This window comes from Scomber scombrus, chromosome 7 (assembly GCF_963691925.1).
Source record: "Scomber scombrus chromosome 7, fScoSco1.1, whole genome shotgun sequence".
Classification (NCBI taxonomy): domain Eukaryota; kingdom Metazoa; phylum Chordata; class Actinopteri; order Scombriformes; family Scombridae; genus Scomber; species Scomber scombrus.
Genome location: NC_084976.1, coordinates 10,698,405 through 10,723,041, shown reverse-complemented (window position 1 = coordinate 10,723,041; position 24,637 = coordinate 10,698,405). Strand labels below are relative to the sequence as shown.

Sequence of the window (24,637 nt, the reverse complement as noted above, 5' to 3'; positions counted from 1 at the left end):
TAGGGAAATGGGTTTACACACGGAGGGAAGAAGAGCGGTCAATACCAGCATACAGTTCACCTTAGCAGCATGCAAATGATTGTTGTGACTTATTCAAGTGAAAGGCTGCTACCTTGAAACTTCAGAAGTCTTGTGGAAGTAAAAGATCTAAAAGTTAGGCTAATTAAGTATTTTACTGTAGGGCAAGTTTTGTTGTGTTGTAAAATTTTTGAATTCTTGTGATGGTATGGCTTATTTAACTTTAAAATATCACATAGCACATCAGACAAATTTGCTATTGGTTATTCACTTTGGGGCAACATTCGCTCATTACACAAGATTTTCTGTTGTCTGTGTTATTGTTATAACAGTCTTTTGGGTTATCATTTAGATTGGACTTCTTTGACATTCACAATAAAATGATTGTAATAGTAATATTTAATAATATAATTTAACACAGTTCTTGTGTTAAATAACTGATATTGCTGGCTCTGGTCTTCAGCATATAATAAGCTTGTCCAATTTCTAATTGCATTCAAGCCTATTGTCAAGCCTATTTTTTCTATTCAATATAAAAACTTTCTGTTTTGTTTTAAAAGTGTCTTTTGATACGAACAACCCATCAAACAGCTGGGTAGCCACTTAGTTATTCACTTAGTCTTCTATCTTACTGAAGTGGACAAGAAAAAGAACAATACAGAGGTGACTAAGATAGAAGAAAAAAGACACTCTAGTCAGTAGTGGAGGGACAGAGTGTGAGACTGATAATGACACAAAGTCATGTTGCCTGACTGTGACTCTGTAACTATCGCTGTCGCTGAAGGGCAGGCCATGAAAGGAGCATGGTGCAGTAGTACAGCCAGGCTGTTTTTGTCCCTGTGACAGCCCTGTCACTGTCTCCATCCTGGTTAAAGAGGCTGACTAGAGATGGAGATTAGTTTGGGGGGTATAGAGCAGTTTTCACAAGCTGAGAGGCCATGCAGGGCTCAGCCTCTCGACCTATTATTACCTGGTAAGAAATGGCTCTGTTGCTTGGAAACACAAGACTCAGTGTTGCCAAGGAACACCTCTTTGTCTTTCCATTGCCATTTCCTTCCCTCCGGTGTGGCTTCTCACTTTTTTAATCTTAAGTCTCTCCATTTCAGATGTGTGTCTCTGTCCTTCCATTCATCCACCCTCTCACATTTTTTACTTTGTATTGATTTTTTTCTGAAGTGTCATGTAAACATAGTGTTTCCAGGACAACAGAGGTCTCAGCCTTTGGGGTTTTGTGTTGCTTTGGCTATTTTGTCACCCACAGAAGTGCTTGTGGCATAGGGAGAGAAATCACTTACTCCTTAATAGGCTGCGAATTGGATTGGCTGTAGTGTTTTGTTGTTCAACAATACCCAATGGGAGTTGCTGATCTCAAATGTCTGAGTGCTTTCTAGTGGCAGCAGGCTACAAGGAATTCACCGCAAGCTTCAAACAATGTCCGTGTCCTCTTTCACTTGCTGTCATTTATTTAAAAAAAACTAAACAAAAAGAGCAGAGAGAGAGAATAGATGGATAGAAAATTGAGATAGAAATGGGACAGGTAAGTAGATCTTGAGTCCTGGGTTACAGTTTTAGTGACTCTTGAGGACTCCTTCACCTTTCATTTTAATTTGTTTCTTTTCGAGAGAGCAGTCAAAAGGGATGTAAAAAGATTTTTTCATTTAAACTTGATGTAAAATAAACTTTCATATCCTTACATGTGACTGTGGAGAAGAATGATTTTAATCATCTTTTCACATATTGTGACATGTTATTTACGTACTGAATGTTTTTTAAGATGTCATAAAATGTAAATGACATCAGTGTTGATTTAATTTTGATGCCACAGCTGACCAGAATAGATTTAACAAAATGTAATATTTCCATGTTCTTCTGTAGTGTAAGTATGACTTCTGCTGGATCTGTCTGGAGGAGTGGAAAAAGCATAGCTCATCTACAGGAGGCTACTATCGCTGTACCCGCTATGAAGTCATCCAACAGGTGGAGGAGCAGTCCAAAGAGATGACTGAAGAGGTACACAACCTTACATATACACTGGATTGGGCATTTGTCTATATTGTCAGATCATCCTGTGGTTGTATTAAATCATAAAAATCCTACCCAGTGTGATCAGGTGATGGGGGGACTCACACGTAGTTGCAGCACACTACTACAGCTCAGCTATTCCTCTAATTAAACTTAACACAATTAAGAAGCAGAGTGGTAGCAGCTAAATGTCCCGTTTACAAATTTGGACTTCACAGTAACAATAGCTAATAATAAATGATAATAGATAAAGTTGAGTGGTTGCAGTTGTTTCTGCCATAATACACTGAAAAAAAACACATACACCCCCATCCCCACAGATTAAGTCTAGACTTTTGATCATGGAGACATTCACGATCAATTCCGCCCACCTTCAACAAAGGTGAAAAGAAGTTCATTCTCAGTCTTCAGTACTGATTTCATCTGTTGCACTCCTCACTTATTTTGACTGCTCTCAACCAGATTACCCACACTTTATTCTGTAAGGGGGAACAACATAGCTCAGTAGTTTATTGACTGTGACTGGTGTCTCATCACGGTTTTGCAGGCAGAGAAGAAGCACAAGAGCTTTCAGGAACTCGACCGCTTCATGCACTACTACACACGCTTCAAGAACCATGAGCACAGCTATCAGGTAAACAAGACTGGTTTTGCCTTCCAATGGTGTCTGCTTTGCATAGTGTACAAAAAGTCAAGTAGTGGATATAGCCAGCGGGAACTTGACATTCATTGTACAATTGGCTCATGGCCTCATAGGTTGGCATGCTTTATATTGCAATATACTGTAGAATGATGAATGCAAGTATTTATTTCTTATGTCCATCTACAATATTACTGAAAAACATCCTACTTTTGATGGTTGGTGTTAGTCCCTTGATTAAAAAATGTATGCTGCTCCGAAATGTGTTCATTTATGTAGCCTCACATTTTGGCATTCTCTCCTTTTTTTGGTCGGGCAGTCTTTTCAAGAAATGTTTTCCTCCACATTAAAACAGCTTCTGTCTCCCTCACAATAGTTGGAGCAGCGCCTGTTGAAAACAGCCAAAGAGAAGATGGAGCAGCTCAGTCGAGCCCTTAGTGGAAGTGAGTGTGCAGTCTGCCATAACAGTGTCAATCTTTATTACACATTTAGACATACGTATCTTAATCTAGTCCTGTGATATTGAGCTTTGGGAAGTAGGCAGGAGGGAGCCAAAACACATTTTAATAATGTATTAACAACAGTGAGTATAGTTATTATTCAGCAGGCATGTCTAAATCACAGAAAAGCTGTACTTTGTGAATAAGCTTTGTCTAGAGCCCTTTAAACCCCATCTGTATAGGCAATTACAAGCTGTTTAGCATAACCATGTTCCACAACACTCAGTCTAAATGTCAGCAGGCTCTGATTGCAGTCTTATTGCTTTTGTAAGTCTGGCTGCTGGCTGACAGAGAAATAGCCATAACTCAGTGGTCATGATTCTGGCTCAGTTGAAAGTAGGGCTGGGCGATATAGATAAAATCATATATCACAATATCTTTTACCAAATATCTCGATATCAATATCACAACAATATTGTCGAGATGACTGTCGGTGCTTTCACAAAATATTTACACGATGAGATTTTTGATAAATAATCATCAGTAATGTGATATAATGATGAAGTGGGTAAAAGGTAAATAATAGAACAGCTAGAACAATCTGGTAAGTTCAGAAAATTACATCATTTTACTTTAATGCAGCTTTTGAAACCAGGAAAAGAAACACTTCTGCCGTATCTTTATATTACGATATCCAAATTCTGAGACGATATCTAGTCTCATATCACGATATCAATATAATATTGATATATTGCCCAGCCCTAGTTGAAAGTATAAGTATTTCCTGCACAGTATATTTGCACACAGGTTTCATTCTCCAAGAATCACCATCAACAATGATTGACTATCACTTATCCATTTTGATCCTTATCTGAATCTGAGTTCCATTAATTAAAATTTAAAAAATAGAGGATTTTGTTGGCTCAGTTTGAGCATTCTGATAATTGTTTTCTTTTGGTCATTTAAAAGTATAGCTTACTCACTACCAAGGTGTACACTTTTTGAATTTTTATAAGGAACATGACAGTCACCAAGGATCCAAAAGAATGTATACCATCAGGAACCATTTAGGGCCCTATTTTAACGATCTATAGCGCATGGCGTGAAGCGCGTGTTGCAAGTGCGTTTGGGCGTTTCCAAATCCACTTTTGCTATTTTAACAGCGGAAAAATGGTCACTGCGCCAGGCGCATGGTCTAAAAGGGTCAGACCTAAGTCCCCTCATTAATCATAGGCGTGTTTTGGGCGTAACATGCGGTAAACCAATCAGAGTGTCATCTCCCATTCCTTTTAATATCCAGGCGCGCTGTCACCTTGATTTACCAGGATTGGTCACATGACTACATTGACAGTTTCATTGATCATTACTGCGATTGAATGATTCTGATACATAGTGGCACGTCATTGTGACTTTTTTTTAATATGTTGATGTACATCATATTACGAATTCACATTGTGGTCCTTTTATTTGTGATGTTTTGCATGTTTGTGTGCTGCTACACGCCCTTTAGTTTGTAACAGGCACAGTGTCTGCCTCAAAATAGAAACGCTCCACCAATGCGCCTGACCACACCTCATTTTGAGACCAACACACCCATAGGCACACAGACTGTTGCAAGTGCATTTGTTGTTTAGACAACGTGGGCGCAGGGCGAGAAAATGACAACTGCGCTGGGGGAAACTAACAAAGACACATGCGCCACGCCCGCCATCCGCTGTGCGTCGACTGCAAGATGGGGCCCTAAATGTTTAAGGTTCAGAGTTCACTAAGGCCCCGGAGTTTCTGCCCCTCCCTCCCCATTAAGTTAGACAACTGATTGTAATTTAGAAGAACATTGTCTACAATGGATATAGCACAATGGAGCTGTTCTTTCATATGCTTTGTTCTCGGATTGTACTACTGATTTACTTTCTCATCATTTTGTACTGATCTGCTTAGATGTGTGAGTAATTTAGGCTGAAATAGGGATATATTCCGCAAAAGTGAAGCAGATATTCAATTTTATTATCTGATTCTCTCTCACTCTGTCTCACAGGGGAAGGAGGTCCACCTGACACTACATTTATTGAAGATGCAGTCCTGGAGCTACTAAAGACTCGCCGCATCCTCAAGTGCTCTTATCCTTATGGGTTCTTTCTGGAGCCCAAAAGCACAAAGAAAGAGATCTACGAGCTTATGCAGGTTTCAGTCCCTCTTATTAAAAAAAACAGCGTTCACAGCAACCAGTCTTATATGGGCCATTGGAGATATGGGAGTAAAGCTTTCTACCTCATGATATTCACAATCTGCCCCAGTTATGCCTGCACATCTCAGCTTCTAGTTAAAGATATCTTGTTATATAATTAATGAACACCAGTGTAAACACAGAATATATGTACTGTACCTGCTGTCTTTTAGGTTGTGGCTGTTAAATTTTACTTTAAAATAAATGGGCAATGATCCCAGAGGTCTTACAATTTTGTAAAGGCTTGTAAAATTAATACAGTATTTAAAGTGGACACATACACAGTAACCTCTTTTAGGGGTACTTCTACTTTGTCTCTCTGTCCTTGAATATCCCAGTTTAGGGTTATTTTGTGAGACAAAGTATAACTTGAAATTGTGTATTTATTCACTTAACTCACAGAGTTTCCTAAAGAAAGAAAGAAAATCTCACTCTCTGTCCTCAGACGGACTTGGAGATGGTGACTGAGGACCTAGCACAAAAGGTTAACCGGCCTTACCTGCGGACCCCACGCCACAAGATAATCCGTGCAGCATGTCTGGTTCAACAGAAGAGACAGGAGTTCCTAGCCTCAGTAGCGAGGGGAGTGGCCCCCAATGACTCTCCTGATGCCCCCAGGCGCAGGTAACATACAGATGTGCAGCTCACTAAATGTATCAACCTAACCCTCACAGTGAAACTCAGTGCCATGATATCAAACTACTATAGTTTGAAATCATCAAAAGTGACTAATTAGATGTAAAATTTCAGCAATTAATCACATACTGACAAAAACTACTTTCTGTGTCCTGCTCACTTGCAGTTTTGCTGGTGGAACATGGGACTGGGAATATTTAGGCTTCGCATCACCTGAGGTAACCAAAACAAGTTTTCATTTGTCTCCAATGTCAACTCAACTGTCAACTATGCTTTGCACCATGTAATATGGACTGACAGAGATCAGATGGATCTTAATTTTCCGATAACATATCCAGTGTTTCCCATAGAATTTTGAGAGACTATGGTGTTGGGGGTCTCAGTCAGACCCTCTAGGGGGTCCGGCGGCATGCTCCCCGGAAGAAAATCTTGTACAATAAGTCAAATGCATCATTCTGGTGCACTCTGATAGAAAAATTAAGAGGTTATGTCTAGAATTTGTATTTGTGTTTTGGTAATTTAACTACTGGTTGAACGGTGATGACACAGCAAAAAGGTGCCAAACTATCAAAAAAGACTAATACCCATATTTCAGCTCTGAAACAAAGAAAGAGGAAGTTCAACTAGTTAATTACTTATGAACATATAATTGATATCCTTCCCATCGGCTTCTTTAAAGAAGGCCTGCAGTTAGTCTGTCCTTTTATTTCAATCATAATCAGTTCCTCTCTCACAGTTGACACTGTCCCCAGTCATTTTAAGCCTGCAATAGTCCATTCTCAAAAAACCCTCACTAGGCCCTACTATCATTTCGTCCCATCTTCAAACTTGAATTCATGTCCAAGGTACTGGAACAAATAGTTGTAGAACAGGTAATATCATTTATGACCAGAAATTAGCTGTTTGATTTCAATCCAGCTTTAGAGTGGGCCATAGCACAGAGACTGCACTCCTCAAAGTGCTCAGTGATCTTCTTTTTGCAGCGCACTCTAGCCACTCTCTATTTTAATCTTTTTAGATCTCACTGCAGCCTTTGATACCACAGATCATCCGATTTTAATTGAGTATCTTAAACAGTGTTAACTCATATCTCCCAAATAAGACTTTTATGGCGCTTTTCCACTACACAGTTTCAGCACGACTCGCCTCGACTCGGCACGGTTCCTTTTCCATTACAAAAAAGTACCTACTCAACGTGGGCGGGGTCGTCATAGCACGTCTCCGCGAAACTGCCGTGACTTTGTTTTATACGCGACACAAAACACATAAACAATGGAGGACATTGAGGCAGTGGTGTACTTGCTGCTGTATGTGGCTTTTTGTTTCACACAAAGCAAGAAAATTGAGCCGTATGGCTGTAACTATGGTTGTAACGCTGCTGCCGGTATTTAAAAATGCCGGGTTTGATTCTTGTGTGGGACAGCTCATGACTCTTCCAGCAACAACTACCAATCAGCGGCCAGCAGTGTGTCGACGTCACATTTTAGTACCAGCTTGGCTCGCTTGGAACCTCACCAGAGCAGGTACTAAAAAAGGACCAGGTACCAGGTACTTTCCCTAGTGGAAACGCAAAAAGAACCGAGGCGAGTCGAGGCGAGTCGTGCTGGAACGGTGTAGTGGAAAAGCGCCATTAATGTTGCTGTTGGTGATTGCACATCTTCCTCAGAATCTCTGCTTTGTGGAGTACCTCAGGGGTCAATGCTTGGCTCCCTGCTTTTCTCCATCTACATGTTACCACTAGGACCCATAATACACAGTAACAGTATTAGTTTCCATTGTTTCGCAGATGACACACAGCTTTATTTCTCTTTTGACCCCACCAGTAACAATCAATTGATTTTCTCTGTTCAAACTCAAATCTGGCGGTCGAATAAATATATTCAACTGAATGCAGAAAAATCAATCAAAATGGTCATTATCAACCAGACACCACACATAATTACAACTCACCAGTACCACCTCTAGCTGGTTTCCATTTTGATAATACTCTTTCATTTCAACCAACATGTTAAAACAATTGTCGAATTTTGTTTCGCCCAGTTATGCAGAATCTCTAAGTTTCGGCCCTTTCTGTCTTTCTGTCTCCCAAGAGCCTGAAAGTGTCATTCATGCACTCAGAACATCCCATTTGACTACTGTAACTCCCTTTACCCCTGCTTAAGCAAACATAATCTTTCCAGACTTCAGTTAATTCAAATGCAGCACAGGCTTGTCACGAATTCTAACAAAAAGAGTTCATAAAACCCCAATTTTAGCTTCATTACACTGATTACCAGTGTGTTTTAGAATTGATTTTAAAGTTTTTATTTTTAAGGCCTGGATGGGACTGGCACAGGAGAAGATCAATGAATGATGAATGCTTAATCCTATATTAGCCAAGGTGTAGCGGGGGATCATCCAGTAACTAGATTTTGAACAGTGCTATACAAATAAAGTATAATAATAATACTATTAATAACAACATCAACCACACTATTACTACTACTACTACTACTACTACTGCTACTACTACTACTACTAATAATAATGATAATTAATATTACAGGAGATGCAGTAATCTTATACTTGCATCTCACCTTAATAGTTACACTGTTGGACAGTTTATCTGTGAATAGGGAACGCTAATGCATGCACGCTGCATTTCATTTCAGAGGCTAAAATCATCATAATTATATGATACAGTATACTCAACTCAACTCAACTCAACTTTATTTATAAAGCACTTTAAAACAACCACAGCTGAAACAAGGTGCTGTACACAAATAAATAAAACAACACAGGAACATAAAACAATTAACAAGAAATAAATACTAAAATAATTGTTTATTGTTTTTAAAACTAATTAAAAACAATAAAACAACAACTAAAAACAAACCATAAAACACTAAAACAGGAGCAGAGTCTCATGCATGGTTGAAAGCCAAGGAATAAAAATGGGTTTTAAGACTAGTTTTAAAAATGGGCAGTGAGGAGGCTTGTCTAATGTTAAAAGGAAGCTCGTTCCATAATTTAGGAGCGGCAGGATACCTTTTCTTTAACTCATTATGTATATCTAAATCATTTTAATATCACAGGTTTGACTTTGGCTGTGTAACAGCACTGACAAACCATTATGACCCAAAGATCACCATGTTATTCAACACACTGGGGCATGCCAGATGGTTCAGTGTTCCCCTGTGCACCCAGTTGGAATGATTAAAAGCCCAGTACTCTGGCAAACACCTAAGCAGGTTGCTCCTGATCATTGTGCATTAGTAACAGGCGTTTGTAGTTAACAGTTATAGTCATAAAACTGTCAACCACATAATGGTGTGATTATTGAACTAGCTTTTTTTCCTCCAAAGCTCAATGTATGTATTCAATAGTGGTGTATTAATTCAATACATTTATTAATTCAATGCATTTATATATTTATAAAGTCAATTCATTTAATACTCTGAAGTTTCTATTACCGTTTACTTTCTGGACTGTGTCAGGTTTTAAACCTACAGGCTTTTCATCTGGAACATATTCACATATCGTGCCTCAATAGCTCTCCATCCTGTTGTCTCCTCTATCACTCCGTAGGCTCTTAGGTGTTGCTTCCATCTGAAGTGTTGTAATTTGCAAATATGCAAATGACATTAAAATTAAACCTCTCAGGTTATTGTGCATATCTTTTTTTAACAGCACAAAGCAGGCATTTCACTATTGACTGGAAAAGAAACGACAAGGTCAGTCACTTCTGCTAGTGTAATGAATACATTTTAACACTCCTTATCCCCTGCCTGCTCAGGACCTCACACAGAGGATTAAGTAGAGCTTGTGTTTTCTTAGGATTCACTGAATCAACGGTCACTGCTGTACTAATGATGATAATAATAATAATAATAATAATAACAACAACAACAATAATAACAATAACAATAATAATAATATTGTTGGTTGCAGACATTGTAGCTTCTCTGCAGTACACACAGATGCTAATGATGTCTGAAATCAGTTCTTGTGTTTGTAATCTGTTTCTACACAATCCCATCAGATCCCTTGTTGTCTGCACAGCATAAACTATTAAGCTGCATTGCATCATGTTACAGGTTGTCTGCTCTCTTTCTTTATCTTTTGCTACTCTTAACACTTTATTGAAAAGTTGAGTGGCAGTCAGCTTTTAAAACCAAAGAAGATTCCTCTCTTTTGTTCTCCGCAAAGATTTTTTTTTTTTACTATCATCAGACCTTTGTCAGACCTTAATGTGTATCTGTTTGATCACTGTAATGTGCTAAATCATCATTGATTGTTGAGAGTAATGTTTAATACAAGACAAGGAGACACAACCACTTCAGTATACAAGCCACAAGAACCAGTTTAGTTAAGCTAAGGACACACTACAAAGATGTGCATTATCTTCAAAGAGCAAATCATCATCCAAGTTCAGGTGATATTTTTATTTCCCTGCAACCTCGTTTCTCCTTTAGGTTTTAAATAACAAACAAGCCTGTCAATATCCCATTGCTGTCAGCAAATTATTTTGTGAACCTCAGTCTATAAGGAAGTTAAAAGTAAATGTTACCACCAGATGCTGAGCACCAAGCCGCTCTAAAATGAAGATGAAGTTTTTATTTTTGTTCCCTAATTAAGAGGCTCTGTCTCTCAGCTGCAGTCGTTAATGGGAACACCATAGTAATAATCAAAGCCTGATGACACAGCCTCACAGGCTCAGCTACAGATGGTCCGCTCCATGGTTCTTACAATGCCTGCAGATCACTTCATAGTGGGCTTATTTTTAGAGCGGTGGAAACATGAAAGACAGAGTTTGGGTGACAGGCTTTTGATTATATGAATGTGACTTAATGACTTGTGCAAATGTATGAGATGAATGAATAGAAAATGCAGTTGATTATTTCCTGAGGTACTGAAATATGTGTAGCCTTTTTTAATGTTTGTCTAAGACCAGTACATAGAGTAGTCATGACAAATGACCACAACAAATACCTTATGATACTTCTGTCATCACATCATAACACTGAAATAATGAGTCCTACTATCTAGAAATATTAATTCTAAAATAACTATAGCTTTGGTTGAAGTTTAGTTTGAAAAAACTTGAGAGACATGTACTGTGTTGTTTTCAGTTTGAAAAGTATATGCCTAAAATAGGTATGTACTTCCACTGAAACTTTGTATTACAGAAAATATAAATAATTAGGCTAATATCATTTTTTGTTGATGCCATCATATCATGGGATTATGATTATTGCATCTCAGTCTCTTGGTATATATCAGCCATTGGGAAAGTAATTGAAAAAAACATTACACAGTCATACATATTCATATATGTCCTATATTTTGAAACGTGTGTACACATAAACACCTACTACACTGTAGAGCTTATTTATCATTTCAGTTGGGTATGCTTTTGACACAGCCTGTAATTGAATCTACATCATTTAAATTTCTCAAAGTAACAAGGTGCCAGAAATATCAAATTACTTGGTTGTTTGTCATAATAATTAAAGATATGCTACATGGATTCTAATGCAGAGAACATACAGGACTGCCTCCGGGCCAGTTGAAAAGTGGGACGTGCTATTATTTCACACAAATTATAACTACACCCAGGCAAAATATACACTTTTAATTCATTTTGAATAGTGTTGTTTAAACTTGCCAGCAACATGACATTCACTTCTGATAATGTATTCTGGTTGCTTGTGAGATATGTCTGACATATACACAGTAGTTTCAAACATCTGAATCTTAATTCCCATGTTGCTTAATTTCTAATTCCCCTCCAGCGAGAGGAGAGTGTTCTCTGGTTAGATTCAGTCTAGACTGGAGCCCAACGATTGAAGGTTTGGTCTGTAGATGAAAGTGTTTGAAGGCGTCTCTAGGTGCTGATCTTTCCTGGAACAGAAGACTCAAACAACACTTGAAGCAATCTGTGTTAAAACTTGAGTCAGAGCTACTAGTTTACAAATTCACATAGCATACTTACATGTGAATCAAGAGAACTGTGCAACTGGGGCCCCATATCAGCAATATGTAACAAGTTTCTGCTGGTCAGAAAGCATTGAGTTGATGTTTAGAGTTTGGGAAGTAATGATTGGATAAATTGTGTGATTACAGCCTCTGTTGAAATGAAGCTATCAAAATGAATGTGAACTATCAGTGTTTCTTGGTGATGTGTGCTTTTTTAAAGCGGTAATGCTTTTTTTGTTTTTTCAAGGAGTATGCAGAGTTCCAGTACAGACGGAGACATAGACAGCGGAGGCGAGGTGACATGTCCAGTCTCCGTAGTAATACACCCGACCCAGATGACCACAGCGACAGCACTTCAGGTACTCCAGTGTACAGACAGGACTCGCCATTGGGAGTTTCTATCTTTTTTTGGGGGATGGTGGAATTTAGGTCATATTTGAACCTTCATTCGTTGGGTTACTGGTTTGTTTTTTTCACTTGCACAGGTACATTTCTTATTAAAGGGGACATAGTTTGCTTTTTTCTGGTTTTCTGCTATTCATATATTTTTCTGTCATATATTTGTGTTGAACATCATCAAAGCTCTAAAACTTGAGGTTAAGATTTGTAAAAATGCTCCCTGCTAGTCAAATGCTAGGGCTTCAGTCTGCTCTGAATGCTTCTCATATGATGCTTTTTTCTACCTTTCTGATGAGCTGACGTTTGCTCATAGCGCAGTCCCAAAAACTGCCACCTGAAGGCTTTTGCTACGGTTTTTTACGTTGTCCACTCTCATATTTTGTCTCAAACATCTACTTGTATTAGAGAAGTTGACATTTCGAATAAAGAACGAGAAAAAGTAGTAAAATCCTACTACTATAGTTGGTTGACGTAGCCTCCCGAGTAGCCGAAGTCAGCTTCTGGAAGTTAATCAATCAGAACAGATCGGGCTCTGAATTGAAGAAGCTGAATTAAGGGGCTGTGTAAATGTTCAGTATTGTATGTCATACATAGGAGTTTTCTCTTAAACTGTAAATCTTTTGTTGTGATTTAGCACTATATAAATAAACTCTAACTAAATTGCTCTATTTATTGCTGGCAGTAAAGCAGTAACAGAAAAAGAGGGGAGAGAATAATTAAGAGAGAGAATTAAGTGAGTATACTTATACATTGAATTAAAACTCTTTGATCCAGTCATCCTCCCTTAGATTTTTGACACACTAATTTTTCAAACCCCATTTTTGAATGATCTGAACCCAACAAAGGGTTTGGATTGAGATCACTTTGGAAAAGCATGACTGTTCAAGTTCAATAAGCCAATATTTCTAATCCATCATTCTTGTCCATCGCAGTGCTGCTTTGTTTTTGGCTGTGAAAGATGGACTACGATTGCAGTTTTAAAGCCAACTAATAGGTTCTGTTGTGCCAAGAAGGATTAATTGATTTTGAAGATACTGAATTAGTGAATTTCCTGGGAAATTGCTGAAGGCACATACTCAGGATGCTATTACTCGATCATTTTGCAGTGTTCACTTAAATGATGATTTTCCTCTACATGTGGTAATCAGCAGTGGGTTAAATTGCTATCAGTGTATTGCTATAAAGATTTAGTTTAATGACGTTAATTTGACTGTGGGCGTTTTGTCTTTTTCTTTTTCTGAAAAGACACACAGGATGTTGTAGGTGGACGTAGACAAGGTCCTCTGATGGTGAGTTCACAGTAATGCTTTTCATCTCAACCCAAGGATTTCAGCCTTTGAATTTTTTCATACATTGTCAAAAAGTACAGCTTTAGTCTAGCTGAATTGATTGCTAAAGGACCATTTTACAGTCAGATGCTTGATAATGGAAAATAAATTGGTTGACCAGTTTTGTTTTATTTTTTTAATGACAGCAATCTTAAGAAAAAACTCTTTTAAAAGCCTAAGGCACTTCTTCCTATTGTAATTTTGCACCGTTTTCAGTAATATAAAAAAGTGAGAAGATTCACTTTAGAGTCAAAAGTCAGGGGAAACAGTGACATAGAAAAAAATTGTCTGATTGTTTGAAATGTTAAGATTAGAACAGTAAGTTTAAAGAAAACAATAACTGAACCAATTTAAAGAAATAAGGAGTAAAGTCTCCTTTTTGGTGTTTCAGATCTTTCAGGTCTCTGGTGGTCTCAGTCTGTCAAAATAGCCAACATGCACCACCATGTTTATTCAAAGTTTATTAAACATGTTGCGTGTCCAAACAACTTCACACTCAACACTGCACTCCCTTTCTTCCGCATCAGCTCACCCACCAAATGTGAAGTCAAGTTAGAGTTCAGAAGCCCCACCCCACTGTGATGTGACCGCCCCTGTTGCACTCAGACATGGAGTTAAGCGTGTAGCATATCCAAATTGCACCAGATTTGACATTGCATGTCCTTGCAATAAACCTACCAAGTGTGAAGTCAATCAAATGAATGGTTCTCAAGATATGCGAAAGACGGACAGAGATTCTTAGAATATAGAATATGTAATATATGGATAATATTCTTTATCAGTTTTAAAATGTTTAACACACTCACAAAACAACATATATATAAAACAAAACAACGCGGTGCACATATGTATTTCTATCTCACTTCTGGTTTTAATTTCTATACCAATAGGTAGTGCAGGTGTAACTGGATGATTTTGACTTTCAGGTGATTTGCATCATTGACACTATGTATTCTTGTTGGTGTGTATCCTTTCAGGGTCTTGGCTCTTTGGATGATGATGATCCTAACATCCTACTGGCCATTCAGCTGTCACTCCAGGACTCTGGGATGGCAGGGGGTGGATCCACTCATGAGGTCCTTGCCAATGAAGCGTCACTTGGTGCTATTGGCACATCCCTGCCTTCTAGGCTTGAACAGAGTGCTCCAGGTGTAGAGGTCCTGTCCAGAGTTTCCCTAAGCAGCTCAGAACTGCTGGAGCTGGGAGATAACTTGGCGAGACTTGGCAACATCAACATCAGCAGCCAGTACTCTACTGCTGGTGTTTCAACCTCTGTACAACACTGTGACAGTCACCACAGGGCTTACGGGGCGTCTGTGCCAATACCAGTGGCTCCAGGAGGCAGCAACTCATCAACTGGCCTCTTCTCTTCCTCCAGTGACACAATAGACTCAACCACATGCGGCAGCCATGATCCATCCTCTTCCTCTGCATTAGCGGCAAATGCTAACCTTCTGGGCAACATCATGGCTTGGTTCCACGACATGAACCCTCAAGGTATCACCCTGGTCCCCTCAACCTCCTCCGACACTGACACAAACCTGGATGCACTCCATGGAAGCGGAGAAAGGTGCCTGCATGATGAAGAGAAAGCTGGGGTCGTTGTCCTCCCTGAAAACAGGAAACCTCATGAAGTGATGGCAGATGTGGGGTTTTGCTCTCAGAGACTGACCGACATGGAGGAAAAGGAGTCAGCTGTCGCAGAGAGACCAAACCAGCTCGATCTAGTGGGGCTGGACACCATGGCACTACCTTACATGTCCACCCTTGACACAGCTGGAGACTACGCTGAGCGAGGAGGCTCAAAGGTCTGCCATGTCGACACTCCGCGATGTGACTCTGTATCTGACCAGTTGCCAAGCACCAGCTCCTCTGAGTGGGAGGATCAAGTGCACTTGGTATGATCTGACTGGCAGGAATTAGGAGGAGATTTCTTGGAAGGCCAAAAACCACTATAGAGTACAAATGAAATAGAGTTGATATGTGTCGCAGCTATACAGGAAGAATGTATAAAGAATGAAGAATGTGTCACTTTGTACCTGGTTGGAAACTGGAGGGAGAAGTATTTAGCCTAATATTGCAGTCAGACCTGTTTCCTGTCTTTACTGTTCTATTAACCCTCCCAACAACCTGAAAAGAAAGCACTAACTGATGGAGAGAGATTTCATTTGATAACCATTTTCAAGGATATAGTTCCTAAAATTGATTCTGTGCTGATAGAAATATGAATAAGTTTCTTTTTCTGAAATCAATTACACAAAAATTGATAGAGTTAGAGACTTTAGCGTAGGGTAGGTATTATTTTTTTCCACTGGAGTAAAAGCCTACTCTATGTGTTGGGATCAGGTGTGAGGGAGGTTTCTCAATGTGTGCAGATTAATGTCTTGTTTCAATATTCAATTAGTAGAGTACAGTCTGAGGAGTAGTTCTCTCACTCCTGTCCATATCTGCCACTTTATGGGTGCCAAATACTGACTAGCAAAAGCACAGTTTGCAGTCACTAAGTGGATTCTTAAGAAAGGAAATTGTGCCTGCTTGTTACAATCTCAACAACTCAGCTAAACTTCAATGTGAAAGTCTCGAGCCATATTTTTATTTCAGATTTCAGCTGAGTGATATTTTCAAATCTCATTAAAGGCTGTAGTAGTGTGCTGTGTAAATCTGTAGTTTAAAACCATTATGGTTGTGTATTTTACTGTGTGAAGCATTCACACTCAACAAAAAGTTTGATTAATTATTCAAATGAAAAGTAGATGACGTGCTTGAAAACATTTAAAAAACAGGCTTGACAATGGTTATTCATCTCAAAGCCTCAATCCTTACATAGCTTTCAATGGCAAATGTCTGCTGAGCTTCAAAAACAACAAACGCTGTCAGGCCCAGCGGGGCTGCTGGATATCATTGGATTCACACCTTTGTAACAGCATATTCTGAATTCCATTGTAGCTTGTCTTAAATTAATGCTTTGAGTACTGCAGCTGAATGTGGAGCGTCTCAAAAGGCACGGCAGACTACGCAGAGAGCGAGTAGTCATCACACACTGCAAGAAAAGCCGGTGAAGGATAAATCAGGCAATCACATTGAGACTTTGGTGAATTAATGAATCAAGCCCAAGTCACTGTAATTTATCTCGGGGTCCTATTTAAGTGTAATATAAGAATAGCCTTCATAGCGCTGTGCAGATGTCCTGGACTGCATGGAGAAATCATGAATGTGTATTGCATCTAAAACACATGGGGATCCATGTCTTTGAAACAGTCCTCTACACAGTTAGAGATACAGTGCCTTTATGTCAATCACCGTTATTTAATTCTTCTTTTTCACAATTTTTATTTCCTGATTTTTACACAGCATTTACAGTGTAAACAAAACAAACACCTGTTACCTTAAAGTTATTTCTCTCACAAAAAGTTTATAGTGTGCAAACATGAACTCTTGATTATTTTTTTCCCCATCTAAATATTTGTAGCATGAGACTTTTTAGTTGGTTCTAATAGTATTATGTTAATGGCTAACACTGAATTAATATGATTTTGGATAATGGCTAACAATTATTGCATATTTTCAAATCTTGTTCCAAAATATTTTTGAAAAGGTTTCATTTTTCTCATCTTTGTGCTGTGGGGCTTCTTGACCCTGCTCCTTTTGAAATCATTGGTTATTCTGTGGTTCAGAAATTAAAATCACTGTATTGACTTTGGAATGATCTACTGTATGTGTACCTTGTATCTTACCTGAAGACACTAAAATGAAAAGTTGCAATATAAAGTAGATATTTATTTGACATAAAACAGATCCATTGAAGAAAATGGATTAATTGAAACACATTGATCAGTGTTGTACCACTAAGACTTCATTCTGACGAATGTCTAATGAATTACCTTTTCATTCTAGCAGACGAACAGAGCCACATTAAGTCTAATGATAGTGACTGCTTTGACAAGTGTCTTGAAGTTGTGAAACTGTGAGTGCCATATGGTAAATGGAGCTAACTTTGTTGGCTGTGGTAAGATGGTTAAACAGAGGAGATAATATATTTTCCCCTTTTTGTGTAACAGTATGCTGTGCATGAACTGGGTATAAGTCTAAATGGAATTTGTACTTCCTTTGTATTTCACCTCTAATGCCCAGGTGATTTATTTTAAAATGGCATATAACATTTTGTAACTCATTGAGATTTTCTATTGTAAAGCGACTAATTCTTGAAATGCTATTTGCACTTTCGTAGTCTATACTTGATACATTCCCTCTTTATATGAAAAAATGTTTGATGTGTGATGCCAATAAACTGTGTTGAGTTTTAATGAATATGGCTGTTATTTTCATTGAGTTATCCACAGTGTGAAAAAGAAAAGACTGAAAACAACAATCAAGTTAAAGCAACATATTAACACAAATATTATTACAGACATGAGTCATGAGTTTTAGATGGAAATACACACTAATGCAGAATAAAAACCTCTTTATAAGTTTTCAAGGTTACAAAAATAAACATTTAGCACACAGTGTATTGCAGTGCATACCATTATTTACATTAACCTTGATTTGTGACACTTACAGAGATGTTAAGAAAAAGAGCTGTATCTTGCATACATCACAGACATCCCTTCCTATTTAAATGTGGTAGCAGCTGTCTGGAGGACTAACAAAGGGTTGTGACTCTTAATTCACTATCAGTCTAGATGCATGTTGTACAATTTGACATTCAAACAGCAGTAAGGTTTTAGTGCGTAGTGAGTTTCAGTGTTGCTTTTGGGAGGTCTGTCATGGAGGCTCAGTGTCAGCGGCTGAGGCCAATGATCCTCAGCAGGAAGAGGAACATGAGGACAATGTCCAAATAGAGATTTAAGGCAGCAAACACATACTCTTCAGGAGAGACTTCATTCTTCCTGTGTTTACCACCAAGGATAAGCTGGGTATCAAACACCAAGTACTGCAGAGAGAGAGAAAAAGATGAGATGCTTCAACACTACCAACGCTGACATCTGATGACAGACTGTTTGTGTGACAGGAGAGACAAGGCGCCGGTTACAGGGATCAGTTAGAAAGAAAACATGGGCAGTATTTCTTGTCTTTGAGAGAGGGGACTGTGCAGATAAACATGCCATATAAGTAATTGTGCAGTCAATGTTGTGCAGCTGAAAATAAGTTGTGACTTGCTCCTGACAGCCTGTTTCAGCTCTGTGTGCACTCGCAGTTTGTCCCACCAGCTGACGAGATAGGTCACAACATTTACTGTTAATGCCAAAGGCACGCAGTGAAATAGCTGTGAAAATGAAGCCTGCTGCTGTTAAGCAGTGCATAATTGAAATTAAAGGGCACAAGGACATCAGAGTCTCTCTTTTTACACTAACTACTGTGACAGACACTGGAGGTAGGCTATAAGGCCCTGGGATCAAATCTTACATCACATACATACCCACTTGACATTAAGCCCTTTTTTATGATGATTTATTTGATTTAAAAGGGTCATTTTTAGTCTGTTCCCCACTCAACGTGTGATACCAGGAAACCAGATTCTGTCACCAAAGTTTGAGTGTGCTTACCAAAGAAAACAGCAAGGTTCCCAGGCAGGCGTATGTGATGTATAGATACTGTTAAAAGAATCAGACACAGAATCAGCAGAGGCATTCAGCAACACTAAATGTGTAATTTTATACTGATTTGTGAAGACACAGATGGGAATGATATGTAATCTTATTCAAAAACCTCTGTTTTACAAGTCAGAATAACATGTTCTGCTATTTTTTGCCTTAGCAAAATTATATACTACATGCTTGTTGCAGCCACAATTAATCAGCCTCACATTTGACTCAGTAGCTGAAAAAAGTGTGCATATTATTCTCCTTTCTTCTATTCTAGCTGTGCTAGATGGCAAATATGATGGTAAAAACCAATAAAAGGTGGACATAATATGCATTAAGAGAACAGTGTGTCTGTGTTTTTTTTTTGTTCCAGTTCATTTGTCTCATGTAAAAATAGCAAATGCTTCTTTCTGTAAATACACTGCTTGAGGCTAATATACTAACAGCTGTCACAGTAAACAGACACACACATTTAAATGTGTCAATCTGAGATCAGTGCAACTCCTGCGAGGTTTGTGAATGCACAGTTTCCTCCTTCTTCTTTACAGTCTGCTCAGCACACAGGCCAGTGGCAGTACATCCTGAAGATGAAAGCTATGAGACTGTATGCAACGTTTTCCTCTAACTTAGCACTGCTGCAATTGATTTCAACACATTCTCAGTGCAAACATGGGTTTAAACACATAAGCTCCTTATTTACCTGTGATCGAAGGATGGCACAGAGCATTCCAAACGAAATGAGGGTCCAGGCAAACGCCCACAGGCACCCACTTCCCATGGTGAAGTCCCACTGTTGCCAGAAAGAAGGGGGGGGGGACACTGAATGTGACAAGCCTCTCAAACAGAAAGCTGTTAGACGGAACATCTCTCATTTACACTCATCATCGCCATAAAAGCCAGGGCACTCAAGGTCGTCTGCATTGCAGCTGTGCTGCGAGGCGCCACACATTAGTGAATGATGAAGACATATTGCAGCACGATTCAAGTAAATATTAACGATTCTGGATATAATGATCCTGGATAACTAGACAACAAGATGCAATGCAGACACAGAGGAGGGGAGGTGGTCTTTTTGGCCCATTTCAGACATTAGAATCTCTATCACTGATCACCTGAGGAGCTATGAGCCAAACATGAAAGACACTCTGACATTTATATCACAATGACAAAGACAAAAGCTGTGCAGCTTCTACTGCAGAGCTGGCATCGTAAAGACACAGAAAAACTAAACCACCAATAAACCAAGACCATAACACTTTTTTATAGCAGAGTGATTGGTCTCTACCACAAATACTTTGGATTTTTTTTATTTTATTTGTATAACAGCATAAGACTCTATTTGTTGGGTATTTAAACTTTCTGCACGTCTTCCTTCTACATATGTGTAACTAGGAGACCATTTAGGACTAGATATATTGTCAGTATAATCGTTACACACCTGCTTTCTTGTTTTATCCAGAGCAGGAGAAATCAATGTCTGTAGCTCTTTCAGATTCAATAAATTGCAAAATGCGTGAAATGTATTTAGAAGCAATTAAGAGGGACTCTAAGTAGTATCTGAATTCAGCCCACATCTATCTCACTTGTCTAATTTCTTACCCCACTGACTGTATGATTACTTTTGTTTTGAATATGAGCCATTCATTAAAGCAGCACACCAAGCTATCAATGGAGAGATTCTCAAAAGGTCTCTTCACTTATGCCGCATGACTCTCATATAATAAAATACATCACAGCTTGTAATGAGACTTTAAAAACGATCAATATGAATATTTTGTCATTTTTAGATTAGGTTCTTGGTGAGAGTTCAGTCATTTGTATTTCCTTTTTTTTTTTAAAGTGTAAGTGCATACTACTGCACGAACCTCACCAGAAATTACCTTTGCAATATTAAAATAGATCTCTATGGAGGAGCATCAAGTCTCCTAGTGTGTTACTGAAAGGGCTCTTTTAAAGATTCATTTCATAGCGTGTTTGCTATATAAGCTAAGTCACAGTGAAAGGAGACAGACAGAAAAAGGAAGAGGGGAATAGGCTGGTCTCATGATGTTGCATGATGTTGTTTTATGGTAAAAGCGTCAGCCAGCACCAGGGCAGCCCAGATGTTTAACTGTGTCCCAACATTGAAAATGAGGAATTAACTTTGATTGACAAACAGACTGATTTCAGCACTAATCATAGTTCTGCCTGGACAGCAAATCCATCAGTGTTTTAAACCTTTGCTGGTGTCTGCATAGCAAACACTGCATAAGGAAACCTGGCCAGCCGCTCAGCTTAACACTTCTCCTTTGACTACACAGGAAAAACGGCTCAGTGTACGGACATTTACCACTGACTGCATAGCAAAGTCACTGCAGTTGATGAAATTTCACTTTTGGCTGCACTGCAAACTGAGCCCAGAATGTGTGACAGATCTTACCTTTGACTGCATAGCAAATAGACTCAAGGCAAAAGACACGAATGCTGTTGCCCCGATGGCCCACAGTACAGCTTTGGCATCAAAGTACCTGCAGACAGAAATATCAAACAGATATGCAGTAGCAGTGGCACCCCGTAGTATCATGTCTAACGAGTCAGCAGGCAGAGTTGATACATGAACAGGGGGGTTCTGTTCAGTCCAGTAAGGGAAGCATTATTTTCTTATAAGAAAGGTGGTATTTTTTTTCATTTAATAATCTGTATTATGTGTCTCTACTAGAGCGATAGCAGAGACCCCCACTGGATGTGCATTGCATAATGTATTGTCTATGTTCATTTCACATCAGCCTCAGTTATGGCAATATCCTATAAATATGATAATTTGAATGTATCATAGATATTCAGGCTTCAGCTGATGCCTTTTTTTGTCAGAGTGACAAGCTGCTAAAAAGCAATATGTCACAGATGGAAAAGGTAACTTGTGTTTACAGAGGCACTGGTACAGAAAAAATGGCTTTTGAACCATTTTCAGCCTGGAAAAACCTGGAAAGATTGATTCAATATGCTTTTTAATTTGGTAAACCAGCAATGATAACATCTTATCAGGTTTGATGGCTTCATTGCTGGCATCAAACACGCCACCAGATATAGATCAAATAAGGTTATTATTGTGTAAATGAGTCAGCATCAGGTGGGGATTCATCCTGGGAAAGAAATACTCACACTGATAGAGATCCAAGCATCATACCCTCTACAATAGTCTGAGAGAGAGAGAGAAAGAGAGAGGGAGGGAGAGAGAGACAAATAGAAAGTAAACACATGACACTAAAAAAAAACAACAACAACAGTGAATGCAGTGAAATAGAGCAGGTGTGTTGGGGGTTTAATTTGATGCCTGGCTGGTACTGCTTCTACTCACAAACAGGCCCAGGGCGATGAAATTGAGGGGGACTCGACGACGGAGGTTGTCACAGCAGGACAAGGCCACGATGAACACAATCTGCGCCCCCCTATTTCACAGAGAATATAGAGTGTATCGTAAATAGCAAATAAACAGGCTATAAACAGAGAAAGGCACTGCGTTCGATGTGTGAATTCACTGAGTGTATTATTTATGCACAGTGCAGCTGGCAGTTTCTTGGATTGGGATTCAGAGAGGGGTGACAGCTTCTGATTTACTCCAATGGATTTCCATGAGCGACATTTTCATTTAGGTAACTTACCAACAGGAGATTTGTCGGCGGTCAAACCGGTGAAAACAAGAAAGTGTGAAGTGTCTAGACAATATAACTGAATGTTGTGGATAGCTTACATCATGGTGTAGGTGAACCAGTAGGTGGCCCGCGTCCATTGAGAGAGAGTGTCCCTGTTTTGCAGTAAGAAAAAAGGAAGAGAGGGAGAAGCAACTGTTTAATAGAGGCGCCATTTATTTTATAGAGGCAGCAGAACGATTTTATTAAATATTAAAAGAGCACAGAGCATTGTGCACATGGGAGCTCGATACAATTTATGAAATGACTGTGGCAGCATTCTACCACATTCATTATACAAAACATATAAAGCTCAAACATATAGCAAAAAAATGATGTAGCAGAGATGATTTTTTGTTCTCTACCATCTTGTCTCACCTCACATATTTATGGTGATTGAGTGTAGGGACTACTTTAGCTTTTTTGTGGAGTACTCGTACAGGCTGCCAGACTACACTAAAGGTGGATAGATGGATAACTGCCTGACATGGATTCATCTCTTTTCGAAGGAATTTACTTCTGTAATGGCACCTCACCAGTAAATAAAAGCGCAGATGATCCCGACTGTCATAAGCAGCTGAATCATCAAGGTCAAGTAGACTTTCCTTATGAATCCTGTTCAGAAAGAAAGACAGAGAGAGTGTTACAATACAGGCAAACAAACAAAAAAATCAGTCTGGCTGCCAAACAGTGAGGCAGCCATGCAGGTGTGGTTGTTTATGCTGCGCAACATTTCTAAATTGTTCAGCATTCACCCAGCCCACATTTCATCCTGTCATTTAAAATGATTTGTGTTGTGTGGGAGGGGAAGAGCTGAGGCAGGGTGCAGGGGAGATCAGGCAACAATTTTCAATTTCAAATCAATTTCAAGAAAACCATGCTAAGCAAATGAGGCAGTAAATATTGTTTATTCTTGTTCAACTCTGACTAGTCAAAGAAAAACATAAGTATATCATATCGTTCACATTTATTTCTCCCTCCATCCATTCCTTACCTCTTCGTATGGCAGGATCACTGAACGTGCTGTCCTCCCCTTCTTCACTGTATTCAGGTGGAGCTTGATTAAACTGCTGGTTGCGGTCATGATGGACCATGTTATCATATGTGCCAGAGGGAGACACCACAGCAATGTTCCCCTGCCCCACCTGGTTCATACAAACCATCAGCATCACAGGTAGTTCAAACAATCTATTTACTTTAACTACGTATTAATAAACACATAAAACAATGTGAATACTTTGCCCTGACAGTGTGTCAGCCTTAGCCCCTGTGCTCTTCCATTACTTCCCTTTTTGAGTTGAATTAAATGTTCTACCAACCTGATACTGCATTCCTGTGTAACGCCTCTGTTCATAGGCCTGAGGGTTGTAGGGTCGGGGGTTAGATCTATATCCACCATTATATCCACCATTATATCCACCATTATCTCTGCCATAAGCCTGGTCCATTCCACCGAAAGTTACGTTTCAGATTGACTGAGGCACAAAACTAAGAAGGAAAAAGTGTGAGACAGTAGGTTTATAGGACTGTTACACATAAGTGTCCCTTTGAATGGACTTGATCAGTGGCGTTTAATTGACAATGAGGTCAATGTCTGTGTGGAACAAATAAATGTAATTACTGATTGACACATCACACACGCACACACAGCAAGAGCCATCCATGATTAACACAATTATAGCCTCAAGCCTCTATTTAATAGAGCTGTATGTACATTTA

At 39.0% G+C, this 24,637-nt stretch overlaps 2 protein-coding genes across 2 annotated transcripts in view; one reads left to right on the top strand and one right to left on the bottom strand.

The window, feature by feature from the left end:
* Positions 1-17,973, top strand: part of LOC133983851 (ankyrin repeat and IBR domain-containing protein 1-like) — a 42,333-nt gene extending 24,360 nt beyond the window's left edge. The window contains exons 12-20 of the mRNA XM_062423062.1: positions 1,894-2,028; positions 2,588-2,674; positions 3,057-3,123; positions 5,156-5,301; positions 5,790-5,968; positions 6,147-6,198; positions 12,186-12,297; positions 13,583-13,626; positions 14,643-17,973. Coding sequence (XP_062279046.1) covers positions 1,894-2,028; positions 2,588-2,674; positions 3,057-3,123; positions 5,156-5,301; positions 5,790-5,968; positions 6,147-6,198; positions 12,186-12,297; positions 13,583-13,626; positions 14,643-15,569 — 1,749 coding nt within the window. The 3' untranslated portion in view covers positions 15,570-17,973. The remainder of the gene's footprint in view (positions 1-1,893; positions 2,029-2,587; positions 2,675-3,056; positions 3,124-5,155; positions 5,302-5,789; positions 5,969-6,146; positions 6,199-12,185; positions 12,298-13,582; positions 13,627-14,642) is intronic.
* A 137-nt stretch (positions 17,974-18,110) lies between these two features.
* On the bottom strand, positions 18,111-24,433 carry zgc:110410 (uncharacterized protein LOC553618 homolog). Its single transcript, XM_062423066.1, has 10 exons — positions 24,238-24,433; positions 23,913-24,063; positions 23,455-23,533; positions 22,981-23,034; positions 22,588-22,678; positions 22,392-22,429; positions 21,670-21,757; positions 19,951-20,040; positions 19,212-19,259; positions 18,111-18,598 (listed from the first exon to the last, which is right to left on the bottom strand). Exons 1-10 carry the CDS (start codon positions 24,364-24,366, stop codon positions 18,446-18,448), a joined length of 921 nt encoding a protein of 306 aa, XP_062279050.1. The 5' UTR covers positions 24,367-24,433; the 3' UTR covers positions 18,111-18,445.
* Between the last annotated feature and the right edge of the window lie 204 nt (positions 24,434-24,637).

Bases quoted from the DNA above. Each gene is read 5' to 3' on its own strand.
- zgc:110410 (XM_062423066.1), bottom strand. From the start codon at position 24,366: ATGGACCAGGCTTATGGCAGAGATAATGGTGGATATAATGGTGGATAT. The intron at 24,064-24,237 runs GTTGGTAGAACA...TGTATGAACCAG, and splicing joins ACACAGGAATGCAGTATCAG to GTGGGGCAGGGGAACATTGC. The intron at 19,260-19,950 runs GTAAATAAGGAG...TTCTTTTAACAG, and splicing joins GTGCCATCCTTCGATCACAG to TATCTATACATCACATACGC.